At 34.5% G+C, this 15,082-nt stretch overlaps 1 protein-coding gene across 1 annotated transcript in view; it reads right to left on the bottom strand.

Moving 5' to 3' along the window:
• Positions 1-533: 533 nt before the first annotated feature.
• RASSF9 (Ras association domain family member 9) overlaps positions 534-15,082 on the bottom strand; it is a 70,538-nt gene continuing 55,989 nt past the window's right edge. The window contains exon 3 of the mRNA XM_059081161.2: positions 534-6,695. Coding sequence (XP_058937144.1) covers positions 5,435-6,695 — 1,261 coding nt within the window. The 3' untranslated portion in view covers positions 534-5,434. The remainder of the gene's footprint in view (positions 6,696-15,082) is intronic.

Consider the following 15,082-nt stretch of genomic DNA (forward strand, 5'->3'; position numbering starts at 1 on the left):
GCTCTCTGCTATCCACAGTTCCATATCCTCAGATTCAACCAACCACAGACCATGTAGTACTGCAGTACATATTTATTGGAAAAAATCTGCATATAAGTGTAGTGGACCTGTGCAGTTCAAACCAGTGTTGGTCAAGAGTCAACTGTATTCTACTTCCAAAGTGAGAAGTTCTTCAGTAATCTGAGTGGTGGGGCCCGTACATGGTAACAGCACAAATTCTAATAAAATACACAGCTAAATCAATGGAATGGTATAGAAAGTCCAGAAATAGACCCCAAATACATACCAGAGATTGGTTCACCAAGAAAGGTGGGACAAATTTATTTGGTAAGTGATGTGGGATAACTGCTAACTATCAAAAATAACTCTTTCTACTTTTGAACATTGTGACAAACTGAATTTCAGATAGTTCAAATGTTTAAAAGTAAAACATAAAACATAATATAAAAGACATGATAAAACTTATTTTTTAAATTACATCCCCCAATGGAAAGGCCTTTATAAGAATAACCAAAAACAAGAAAAAAAAAAAACCCTCATGTGTTATTAATGAGAAAAATCCATAAATTCAAGTTCAAAAAAATTTTTGCATTCAAATAAAGTAAAAAGACAAACAGCACACACCTTGGGAGGGAGGAGTACATTTCCAACTCAGTTGTTAAAGAGTTAATTTCCATAAAGAATAACCAGCAATGTTTATTAAATTAAAAAAAAATCCATTTGTCACTGTGACACATTTCTACATCTAGTAATCTAGCCTCACAGAAATGCATTGATGGGATAATAGTAAATGATTGTTTATAATAGTAAATGATTGGGAGACACAGAAATGCCCATCAAGAGGACTGGTGAAATAAAATTATGATAATTGATATAGTGGAATTCCCTGATGCCATCAAACAGAATAAGGAATCTCTACATGAATAATGTAGGAATATATATGTATAGATCTGTATATGCATAGATTATCTCTAGAACAATAAATAACAGTGATATTTCTGAGAAGGATATCTGGGTAATTAGGCCATGGGATAGAAGGGAGACTTACTTTTCATGGTGCACATTTTTTGAGTTGTTTGAGTTATAGTAATAATAATAATTTGAATATCATATGTCTATTTTACTTGAAAATAAATTCAATGGTATTATACATGCATTATATATACATATGAAATTTAAGGAGAGACTTAGTAGTCTTTTGTAAAAATGTGTCTGATATTTCTATTTAGGAAAAATATAATATTTAAGTTGCTTTTTTTAAAATATGAAGGTAATCATTTAGTTTTTCACTTCCTGATATGGAACTATTAATTATGAAACCTACAAATTGTGATTCTCAATTCCAACAGTTGTTGAAAACACAAATTAATGCTAGATTAACAAAATGACTATTGTATGTTTTCTCTCACTATTGAGATACACTGGCTAAGAAAATAGTGTTAACTTGTTTCTATGCGTCATTACTGAACATTATATACAGTAATTTCATGGTCATTTATAGAAGGAGCAAATGAGTTTCTTTAATTTTCAAATGATTTAGTTATTAAAGACAGTCAAAATTAAAGGCCTATTTTGAGAAATAAGGGTAGTGACAAACTGAATAATAGCAAGTAAGATTTACACTTGAGTATTTTTACATTAAAGTGGATTTCATTCTAGAAAGCAACATACCAGGCCATAAAACCAGCTGTCCAGTGTAAAAGTGAGGATATACTTTCATGACAAATTGAAACAAATATGTATGAAACCTAACAAAAAGTTTTGTTACATCTTTTTTGCTATATATTTTGTCATAAAACAATATCTGATCTTAACTTGTGTGAGTTAACTCAGCCACTATATAATTTCAACTGATACAAAATTTATTTTTAATATAGCCATGTAACACACCCAGAAAAACAAACAATATCACATGAAAGGATACAACCATTCCTTTTATTATTCTGGATCAGTTACACTTGAAGAAATTATTTGTACTTTATATTTGTCATATCAGGTTATTAAACCAATCAGGTAGTATGAAATGAAATAGCCTAATATTTAAAAGAAATCTATGTTAAAAGGTATTCCTTTGTCACTAGAAAAATATTTTAAATAAGACAATAATCCTACTTCGAAAAATTATGAAATGCAGCCACAGAAATATATTTTGTCATGTACAGTAGATGTTTAAATAAATATAAAAATAAAATTTCAATGGATTAGAATAGCTTCTGCATGCTAATGAGAGGCCATTTATGTTTTTAATTAAAAAGAGAAAAATAGATATTTTTAAAAGAGACTTTGAAGCTATTTTGTGTGTCTACCACTTAAAATCTAGTTCTATAAAATATAATTTTTCTTACATGCAAGGGATGCAGAGGGAAATACCATAATTTAACCATTGAGGGGCTTTAAAAAAAGACAATATTTCCATTGTTTTAAATCAGTAACTCTGAATTAAAAGTAAAATAGAAAATTGATACTATATTAAAATTTTTTCATAATAACCCTAAGATTTAGTGCTTTCTCCAAAGAATATATAAGTAGAATTACTGTTAATATTTTAAGTCTGCTAAAATGAATATTTCTGTATAAAATGCACAAGCATCATTTACCATGTATGGAAATAATTTTTTTTAAATGTTACAATCTTCTAAAATTTAGCAATTCAATTCCAAAACTGAGTAGGGGCAAAGAGGTTGTTGTAGGGAATAAGGTCAACAAGACAGAAGACAAAGTAATACAATCAAAAATACATTGGGGGAGGGAAGTTAGATAAGTACATAAATAAACATAAACTAAGCTAGAATATAAATGTTCCTCTATGAAAAATACACTAAAATATTTGTGGGTTCAGAGATAAGATATTACAACAGGTTGAATGGAACAATGTCTGTTTTACAGAAGAGATAACATGTTAAAAACCTGAAATGGGTGGGATTTCAGTGTATAGCAGATGGAGGAAAAAGACATTGCAAGTGTAAGGATGAACAAGGCACAGTCAATGAAAATATATCTTGTTATAGGAAAGATTAGTCAGCTTTGGTTTGCTACTTCTAGCTGCATATAGCAATTTCATAGTTAACCTGTCAGGTTACTCAAGAATTTATAAACTTTTATTTTAAAGCCTCTATAAATAATTAAAACATTAAGGTTTCTATCAAGTTATAAATTTATAATATAAACTCTCACTTAATTTGATAAAGAATAGCTCAGTATCCAGAGATGAGTGCATCATATTTTAGTATTTTTATTTGTATTATTACTCTAAATTAGAGACTCACCGGGGTAACTGATGATTTAATATTGTAATGAATCAAAAGCACAAATACATTTGTATATAACTAAAGAATAGAAATTGTAATGTGAATTTAAAACTTGATGGTCTTGCTTTCTGACAAGTTTTTAATGTTATCTACTCTAAAAATATAGGAGAATTGGCCCTTAGAATGCATCACTGTGCTTAACTGTACAAAGGCAGACAGTAATGCAGTTTCTAAAATGAAATGATCTGTCTAGTCCTGTTTCTTATCAGAACCTCTTTTGAATTCAGATAATTAATCAAATTATATAGCAGATAACAATGTTCTTTTCATTATTTTCTCACTAAGAATAATACAAAGAGATTACTTTCACTTTAGAAAAACATTACAATTGGTTTATCTTTGCTGATGATCTGAGTTTAATCCCCAGTAGTGAACAATAAATATCACCATAGCTTACCATAGTGCTGAATGATTTCATGGGATATTAGGCAAATAAACTTCCCTTTCTCAGATGACTATTCAATTCCCTTCTTATTTCTTTTAAATTAAACCCATGTTAGTGTTATTGCTTACTGTTTATCACCTTAGTTTCCCTAGAATGGAAATTCCTACTTTTCTTACCATCCAACTTCAAATAAGGCCTTCAGCAATATCTTGGCATGAAAAATAATAACATTAGATATTCTCCAAAAGTGAAATATTAAGAAAGTTCTAAATATAGATTAAGAAACTGAGTTAAAACTTACACTACAGTAAACATAAGGATAAAAGGGAAGAAATGAGAAATACTGGGAATCTTAACCAATATCCACATATTAAAACTAAGTAAAATAATATTTCTACTTACATGTGCACTGACATATGGGAAAGGTGTTAGCTAAAGAAAAAATAAACTGCAGCTGTATTCATTGAACAGTACAATAAAACAAACTGTTTTCAATATGATATATGTTCAATAGAAAAATAAAGAAGGGAAAGAAGCAGGAGAGAATAGAGAGAAGGAGAAAGGAACTTCCTAACTAAAAGTGAAGCAAAACCAAGCCTCTTCTGGCACTGTAATGATAGTCAAGATAGGATCTAAATAATCTATTCAATTTGTTGAAGGATCTAAATAATCTATTCAATTTGTTGAATATTTTCTATCACGGCTTGCGGGTGGGGTAGAGAGTAGAGCTAGCACTTTTTTTGTTTCAGTTTGCACCTTAGATGAAGTACTACAAAGACAATCTGAATTATAGTGTAGCAGAATAAAAGATTTTTGCCCATATTAGGTCCTATCTATATGTTCAGAGACAAAATGCTAATATTAATACTTATGGCACATAGAACTCTATTTTACCCACACGAAGGACCCCAAGTTGCATCCCTTCAACTTTTGTAGATAAGATATAATCTAACAGGACTAGGACCCTGTGATTTTTCTCTGTAACCCACGCCATGTCTCATTCAAGGAATGAAACTGCACAGACCATTGGTCTGACCTAAGTTTTGCATATCAGAGAGAAAGCACATACATATCCCTTAATAATTTTAGTCTTCTTTAGAAAAGTTGCTGTTCTCTGCAGCACTTGGCCTTCCTCATCTATACTCCTCTCTGATCCACTGCTGGTATTTGTACATGTCCCAATAGCAACCCTTCCCACTTCCTGTTGTCTAAGCCTAACAGGTAGAGGGGTTCAGGAAGTAACAGATGATACACATTCTAAATATCAATGAAAAGAATCAGGATTTGAATTAATACAGTTACAATATAGTAGCTGTCATGTACTTTACAGATTATAAAATTCCAATAATACATTGTTAAAAAATATATAACAGTACATTTTAATTTTACTTGTTCATGTGTATAGTTTCACTATATTGACTAATATCAAGAATTAGTTTGCAGTTTGAATCATTTCTCACAGAAGCTATGAGATGATAACTCCCATCAAATTATCTCTCTGTTATATACCTGCAAGCTATTTGTGCTGCACTCTTAATAAAGAGTTCATTGTTTGAACTTGCAATAATTAGGTCACATTGGAACTCTGAAATCAAAAACTTACAAAATTCTCTAGTTCTTATTAACTACTGAACACTTTAACATGATTTCCCTTTTTTTGCAGAATGGAATATTTAAAGTTTCCTACTAAATTAAACCAACACGAACAACATTAAAGTAGGTCAGAAAGAAGCCATTCAAATTATGTTGACAACAGCACCATATCTCCTACAGTTGTTTCTGAGTCCTGACTGTGGTTAGAGCTGATACCGGTGTCCGAGTCTGTGTCATTTGAATACATGTTAAATACTCTTTGAGTAAAAGGAGGAACCTCCCCACTGCTGGTAGGGACCTCAGATTCCTTTCCTCTGTTTTCCTTTAGCTGGCATTCATCTTTGTTGCTAACGTGAAGGGAACTGAACTCCTTGGCCAGGAGCTCATATTCTTTAGCTTTCATCTGAAGCAACGAGTCACTGTATTTAATCTCTTTCTGGATGCCACTCAAGTAAGAATGGATTTTCAAACCAGCGTTCATGCTTTTCTCCAAATCACACTTAACACTTTCTAAATTAGAGCCTTCAAGTTCACTTGCAGCTGCCCCTTCCACATCTTCATTTATCTCCGTGCAAATACTTTTTACCTCTTTTTCTATTTCGGCAGAGAGCTTATCAATGAGCTTCCTATAATATGTTAGTCGTTCCTCCAGCTGTACAATTCCATCACTTTCTCTCAGGTCCTCCAGAATCTGGTTTTCATCATACTCCAAGCCTAGTTTTTGCTCAACGTCACTGAAACTGGGCATCAAATATGCATCCTGGACATAATTTTCTCCATCATTTTCTACCCGGTTGAGGTGGAATTTAGCTTCACACTTTTCAATTTCCAGATCCAGCTCTTTCATTCTCTGGACTTGTTGATGAATAGTATGATCCTGGGAAATAATCAGATGAACTAATGTCTCCATACTATCTCGCTCTTGGGAAACTGTGTCCTGCTTAATTTTAGCCAGTTTCCGGAAAGTTTTTCTGACTATTCTCTTTTGCTTATCTGGTGGTAACGTCTTCATGTAATTTGCTGGGCTGAGCTCCCACAGTTTTTCTGTGTTTTGCATTAATTTGGCTTCGGCTGTCCGCCACAAGGGAACTGGAAGAAAAGCATCTGCTTTAACCAAAACAAACTGCATATTAGGCTGCTCATCTCCCCATGCTTTCCAAAGCTTCAGGATTCTTGTTAGTGGGGGAAGAACCCGTTCAGAGCCTCTCCACTTTTCTATGATGCAGTAATCACTGGGCTTCCCCAGAAGAAACCGTTTCTCTCCAAATGTAGTCTCGTGTTCCTCAAGCAAAGCCTGGATGATGTCAGCAGAGGTGGTGCGTTTGGTTAGCCCACAGACAATCTTCTCTTCTTGGCAAACCCAAACCACAATTTCCTTCTCTTCTGAATCCATGTCTTTAGTTGGAGATCTGAAAGAAAAACAAAGTACATTATATTACTGTCATCACCTGTGTAAACTCAGAAAGAGGATTTAACTTTAATACCCTTTCTAGATTTTACCCTTAATGAGAGATGCATTTTGAGGTTGAGACTACATAAGGATCAGAAGTTTCATGGCAAGAAAAAAAAAGTAAAGACCATGAAAGATATCTTAATTTCCTTTTTAATTCCCAGTGGGCTCTGGAAAGAGCAAATTGTCATCAAAGACAACGGAGGCTATTTTATCTTTAGAAGTCAGCCACAATATAACTACAGTTAGAACTGGCAGAGTTAAGACAATAATCAAAGTGGAGATTAATAAGAAGTAGAATAAGACTATTTTGCTGGAGCCTTAGGACTGGGGAATAACCACGGAAGCATAAGTACGATGTTATTAAAGTCATAGAGTTGAAAATAGTCCATTACTGAAATTAGTGATTAATTCTACGAAAATTTACTGTATGCCAACCATGTGCCAGACCTGTCTGAAGATGCTAAACATACAGCAATAAACAAGGGAGACAAGGACACAGACATAATGTGTAACTAATATAATATCAGATAGTGGTAAATGCTAGGAGACAAGGACACAGACATAATGTGTAATTAATATAATATCAGATAGTGGTAAATGCTAGGAAGAAAGTTAAACTGAATGAAGGGATAGAGAATTACTTAAGGAGAGGTCTACTTTATTTAAAGAGCTTAGGAGAGACTTCTCTAAGGAGGTGACATTTGAATAGGAACATAAATTCCCAGTTAGCAGTGACACAAGTGAAGATTCAACCCAAGGAAGAAAGCTGGCTCCAAAGTATACTTCTAACAGATACACTATAAAAACAAGTTTATAAGTTTGATGGTTTAGATGTGTAGATTAAATTGGAAAAAAATCATAAACTACTTCTTAAAGAGGAACTTTATAACATAAATTCACTTTTGATAGCAATGGAACCATAGCACCTCATTAGAGCACCCAACTGGTCAAGGAAGGACTTTTCCCAATGGTCGGCCAGGGAGAAAAGTATGTGGAAATGTGTTACCTTCTGTGCCTTTTTCTTATTAACCTTGTTCCTGCTTCGATGCAGTAATAAAGGATTTTGACTGGCCTGGATGCCTCCCTTAGCTGACAAAACTCTCATATATATAAAAGCCCTACTGCTATCTCCTTAGAGTAATCCCTACGTCCTGTTCCACTTTCTGGCTCGGGAAACATCAGTTCTGGGTCTGTAGCTAAGGATGACACATGAGTTATAAACGCTTCAGCTCTACACTGCAGCTGTGAAGACTGGGAAGCAGGGATCAGGGAATCCTTATGTATACTAGAATAATAACAAGGACATACATGACAATTCCCCAGTACTTCCAGGATCCCTGCTCTAATTGGGATTCTCTTGTTTTGGAAGGAGCAAGTTCTTTTTTTTTTTTTTTTTTTTTCCCCGGTACGCGGGCCTCTCACTGCTGTGGCCTCTCCCGTTGCGGAGCACAGGCTCCGGACGCGCAGGCTCAGCAGCCATGGCTCACGGGCCCAGCCGCTCCGCGGCATGTGGGATCCTCCCGGACCGGGGCACGAACCCATATCCCCTGCATCGGCAGGCGGACTCTCAACCACTGCGCCACCAGGGAAGCCCGAGCAAGTTCTTATATATTACAGCTTCCACTAGAGATCTGCTAGTTTGCAGCTCATGTGGATTATGTAACACTGACAGTCATTATGCACAATCAAGAAAGATATTATTATTTCCATATGACATGTGAGAAAATTAGTGCCTTTATTAATAGCCTCACAGTCCAACTGGTTTCAAACCCCTTTTTTAAAAAAGTCTGCTCTAAACGTCCTTGTATTTTCTTGAGTCAGTTATTTTCTAAATATTTTGAGGAATTTTTACAACCATCATTCAAACCAGATAATTTTCAAAAACTTCTGCCACTTGACTGAGCATGTTTAAAAGTAATGACCATTCTTCATTGAATGTAGGCAATAAATCTTCCATACCTAGTATAAACTTCATCATGTTTAATTCTACTTTGTAGCAGGCTTAGGATTTTGAAAACTGTGTTTATTTTATAGTACGGCTCCAACTGAGTTTCTATTCATTAATTCATTTGACAAATACTTGCCGAGCACCTCCTCTGTGTTTGACACTGTCATGGGATTGTGGATCATAGAAAGACTTGTATGATTTATTAGACAGTATCCCTGGCTTATAGTGGGAAACACTGCTTGGGTTGGGAAGGAAACATTTACGTGTCAGTTCTAGTGCTAACTTTCTTATTACATCAGCAGTTCCCAAATGTTAGACTGATGAGCCCTGATATTATTTCATTAAAAAAATTAGAAATATATAAAAGATGCAAAATTAATATTAAAAATAAACCAATTTAGGAATCTTAATAGAATCACTACTTTTTCAAAATAATTGTTTTCATTTGGTCCCACATCCATGTAAACCTAGTCATCTGATATAAGTAAGGAATTTAATTCTAGAGCTGGGACTAAATAAAATGTTCCCTTCCCAACCTTTGGAAATTTACTATCTAGTATAAGTAATGACATCCCCAAACACATATATAACAAAGGTTAAAAATACAAACATACACTAGATAATTTGGTTTGTTATGTAATATAATGTAACAAACTTCTTCTCTAATGATTCAGATTTAGCAGTTGAGACATATAACCTCCAATTCTAATGCAACAAAATAAAAAACACATCCATTGCATGACTTAGTGTTTGTTTTGTTTTGCTCTGCTTTGCTTCTGTGTATGTTTATTGGAAGGAAGGGATAAAGATTTTTACTGGATCTTAAACTTCCCAGAGAACATACTATAACCACATAAAGACTGAAAAATCATAAAGCTTTAATTCATATAATCACATATTCCAATAATTTACTTCTATTTTCTATTTTTATCCCAGTGTTTTAGTTCCATTTATAAATAACTTTATTGTTGATCTGATTAATTTCTGTTTTCATATTTTACCTTTGCTCACTCAATGTTACTTAATGGTACAAATTAAATTTTTTCTGGATATTGGAATATGTTTGTTAATTACTATTTCCAATCCAACAAAGTTACTTTTATTTTAGAAATTTCTTGGCTTGCAGCATTCTTGATTTTACTTATGTACATGGTAGTTACTAATATCGTCCCCATTTTACAGAAAAGGCAACTGAGATAAAGACAGGGTAAGTAACTTGCCTAAGGTCACCAAGCTAGAAAGTAGAAATGTTCCTTCCAACTCTGGCTTTAGATGTTAACCTACAACTAATCCCTGAAAATAAATTACAATAGCCATTATGACTACCCACTCACAAATATTTCCCAATTTGTGAACTGATTACATTTCAAATGTGATTTTTTTAAATTACTTGAAACTCAGTGCATTTTTCCTATAAAATTAAAATTCCACCTTATATAATCAATGAAATCCCCATTTTGAATGCTTTTAGGTAAAGTATAAATTTGGTTCCTTCAACTTTATCATTCTTTTCTTTGAACATCCAGTATAAAGGCAAGTATTGAGACAGTCCCATGTATCTGATTCTGTAATATTAAAGGAGTAGATCTAAACTGTGACTCCCACCAACACATAACTGTTCTACCCAATCATCTTTAACTACGCTTTCATCATTGGAAACTGAATTAAAAGTAATTTGAAACACTGTTCAACAGGTTTTACTACACATTCTAAATATATATTATACTACATCTATGATTATGTAGTATACATTATGACATTTCTCATGCACATACTTTTTAAAATTGTGTATGTATTTAAACACTTTATTAAATTTGATAATATTAATATATCCTATTAAATTTGATAATATTAATATATCCTAAGATTCTCATGGAAGAATTGTTGTTGCTTAGCATGCTCTGTTTAATTTATTTAAAAATAGTTTATAATCACAAAATGTGTTTGAAAATTATTTACATATATAGAAGAAAATAAAAAACATTCATAATGGTACAGTACCCATTTTAATCTAATGCTTTAAATTCTTTTTTTTTTCCCTCTGAAACATTAACAAGATTTATTTGTGAAGATTTGCAAAATAGATATGGTGGGAACAATCCTTGATATTTTAAAATATTTCATCTTATCTATCACTAACTTAACTATCACTAAGTCATTTTGAATTCTGATAAATCATTTTTTTTCTACTCCCCTGTACCCTTCACTGTAATACTGCAGTATATGTATATCTGACTCATATTTCTCACAAGATTTCTTCAAATATCAGATAAGTGAAAGGAAAAGAGTGCTTTGAAAATTGTGAAAAATGTACTGGCTAAATATAGGTTATTAACTCTAATGGTCAAATTACTGTTATTATTATTAATGCAGAGAAGGGTATAGTGTTTTTAGTATTGTTATTCAGTAACTTTACTGAGCTTGCTACAGTAGTTAACAATATTATTTTATAAATATTTTCCAACCTATCCCACAATATTTTTTCACCTGCTTTGACTAGTCAATATTTTTGCATGTACACTTGCAATATAACACAACTGTTTAGCTAATAAGAGATGTTTAAAAAGATCATTAATATAATCTTTGGATCACAGATGAGCTGAGAATGCTTTTAATCTTTCTCTGATTTATAGCTCTCTGATTTTGACTGAGTGTGTTAATGAAGCATATTACAATTTATCTGATTATTCTTCTATGACTATTTCATTATTGTTTTTGCCTTTTTAAGAGTATGTTCATCAGACAATTAAGAAAATTTATTATGCCAAATGAAGGTCTTCAATACCGTGTGTCAGCCTCACTTACAAGCACTTTTCCATATTTATTCTGAAATAGAGTGAAAATATATGAGAATTTCTGTGAGAATTTTTGCATTTACTCTATTATCAATCAGGAACTTAAAAATATTTCTCCAGTGATAATTAGTTTTAATACCACAAAAACACAGAATTAAGATGAGTTGGCTAGGAATTACAAAAACAACATTCATACAATTAAATATTTCTTTAACAAACTTTCACTGAGTATGGTGCACAAAGCACTAGGGAATAAATCAACTATTTAAATCTGGAAGTCTTAAGATATAGTATTAAATAGGATATTTTGATGTCAAATTGAAGATCCCACAAAATAAGTATTTACAGAAAAAAGATTGTGTGAAGGCAGAGAAAAATAAAGGTAAATGGATAATATTTGGTTACCTTTATTCAGTTGTCCAGAAAGAATAAAAGGCATTGAAGTTGGGGCCCAGGAGAATAACTCAACAACATTTCTTCCTAGTATCACAGACATTAAAGTTTAATTGAAATTTGATGTATAAAACTTATCAGTGGCTTCCCTGGTGGTGCAGTGGTTGAGAGTCTGCCTGCTGATGCAGGGGACACGGGTTCATGCCCTGGTCCGGGAAGATCCCACATGCTGTGGAGCAGCTGGGCCCGTGAGCCATGGCCGCTGAGCCTGCGCGTCCAGAGCCTGTGCTCTGCAACGGGAGAGGCCACAACGGTGAGAGGCCGGCATACCGCGAAAAAAGTTTTTGGTGTTGTTGTGTTTTTTTATCAGGACAAATATTTCATATTGACCCCTACTTTCAAAAAAATAAGAATCATCAAAATAATAAATTATTAATTAAGAATAATTACATTATGATATGCGTCTAAAACACAGTATATGAAAACTAGCAACCTATAGGTATTTATAGAAAATATTTGGATTTCTGAGTGCATCTTTCCATAGAACCTATGTTATAATTCTTTGTTTCCTAAGCCAGCCTGGAAAGTATGATACTAACACAATCTACCTGCCATATATAGGAGTGACTCTGAAATGCTCTTATTGCTTGGCTCTCTGCAGAATCATATTCCATGCTTGAAAATCAAGAGTTACAACTTTTTCAGTTCCAAGCTATTGGTGGCACCTGTGTCTGCAAATAGTGACGCACAACTCTCCAACAGATTAAAGGATAAAGACCTGTGAAGCTTTGGGGGCATATTGGGGGCATATCTGAATGTTGGCCCAATGCCCGAAGACAGTTCTCTGTTTCCTTTTTATTACCATTACTTATTATTTAAACTGAATACTCTCCTTATAAACCAGTTGTTCTCTACTAGGGGTGATTTTGCCCCCCAGGAGACATTTGGCAATGTGGGGGACATTTCTTTTCACACTAGAGTCTGGGGTTGCTACTAGCATGGGCAGAGCAAAGAATGATCTGGACAAAATGTCAACAGTTCTGCTGTTGAGGAATCCGGATCTATATTTACAAAATAATATACTTTCATCACAGCTTTATCTGTAGCCTTTTCTTCTTACATCTTCTGGAGAAACTATGAGTAAAATACATGAAAATACAAATAAGGGAGAACCAGGAAGAAATAGAAAATATGAACAGACCAATCACAAGCACTAAAATTGAAACTGTGATTAAAAATCTTCCAACAAAGAAAAGCCCAGGACCAGATGGCTTCACAGGCGAATTCTATCAAACATTTAGAGAAGAGCTAACACCTATCCTTCTCAGACTCTTCCAAAAGATAGCAAAGGGAGGAACACTCCCAAACTCATTCTATGAGGCCACCATCACCCTGATACCAAAACCAGACAAAGATGTCACAAGGAAAGAAAACTACAGGCCAATATCACTGATGAACATAGATGCAAAAATCCTCAACAAAATACTAGCAAACAGAATCCAACAGCACATTAAAAGGATCATACACCACGATCAAGTGGGGTTTATTCCAGGAATGCAAGGATTCTTCAATATACGCAAATCAATCAACGTGATACACCATATCAACAAACTGAAGGAGAAAAACCATATGATCATCTCAATAGATGCAGAGAAACTTTTGACAAAAGTCAACACCCATTTATGATAAAAACCCTGCAGAAAGTAGGCATAGAGGGAACTTTCCTCAACATAATAAAGGCCATATATGACAAACCCACAGCCAGCATTGTTCTCAATGGTGAAAAACTGAAACCATTTCCACTAAGATGAGGAACAAGACAAGGTGGCCCACTCTCACCACTATTATTCAACATAGTTTTGGAAGTTCTAGCCACAGCTATCAGAGAAAATAAAGAAATAAAAGGAATCCAAATAGGAAAAGAAGAAGTAAAGCTGTCACTGTTTGCCGATGACATGATACTATACATAGAGAATACTAAGGATGCTACCAGAAAACTACTAGAACTAATCAATGAATTTGGTAAAGTAGCAGGATACAAAATTAATGCACAGAAATCTCTGGCATTCTTATACACTAATGATGAAAAACCCGAGAGGGAAATTAAGAAAACACTCCCATTTACCATTGCAACAAAAAGAATAAAATATCTAGGAATAAACCTACCTAAGAAGACAAAAGACTTGTATGCAGAAAACTATAAGACACCGATGAAAGAAATTAAAGATGATACAAATAGGTGGAGAGATATACTATGTTCTTGGATTGGAAGAATCAACATTGTGAAAATGACTCTATTACCCAAAGCAATCTACAGATTCAGTGCTATCCCTAACAAATTACCATTGGCATTTTTTACAGAACTAGAACAAAAAATTTCACAATTTGCATGGAACCACAAAAGACCCCGAATAGCCAAAGCAATCTTGAGAACGAAAAATGGAGCTGGAGGAATCAGGCTCCCTGACTTCAGACTATACTACAAGGCCACAGTCATCAAGACAGTATGGTACTGGCACAAAAACAGAAATATAGATCAATGGAACAGGATAGAAAGCCCAGAGATAAACCCACACACATATGGTCACCTTATCTTTGATAAAGGAGGGAAGGATATACAGTGGAGAAAAGACAGCCTCTTCAATAAGTGGTGCTGGGGCGTCTTTGGGGAAGTGGCGAAGCTGGAGGACCTCAAGAGGGAGTAAGATGAACCTAGACAAGAGCTCAGCAAAGGAGAGCTCATGAACCACTGAGAGGGAAGCCTCCAGGATCCCAGAGCGTACCACCAGGTGCCTGGGGCGGGGTTCCGCGGAAGTCGACCTCTCAGAGCCAGTGTGGGCGTCAGACGACCTGCTGGTTCATCATATCACGGTTTTCCAGTAAGGCTCCCGACATCCCCATACACGCCACCAGACGTGGACCTGCCCACCAGGGAGACGGGATCCAGCCTCATCCACCCGATCAGCGGCACTGGTCCGCCCAACCAGGAAACCTGCTCAACCCACTGAACCAACCTCAGCCACTGGGGACAGCCACCAAAAATAGATAGAATTACAAACCTGCAGCCTGCAAAAGGGAGACCCCAAACACAGTAAGATAAGCAAAATGAGAAGACAGAAAAACACATAGCAGATGAAGGAACAAGATAAAAACACACCAGACCTAACAGAGGAAGAGGTAATAGCCAGTCTACCTGAAAGAGAATTT

Source organism: Kogia breviceps, chromosome 12 (assembly GCF_026419965.1).
Source record: "Kogia breviceps isolate mKogBre1 chromosome 12, mKogBre1 haplotype 1, whole genome shotgun sequence".
NCBI lineage: Eukaryota > Metazoa > Chordata > Mammalia > Artiodactyla > Physeteridae > Kogia > Kogia breviceps.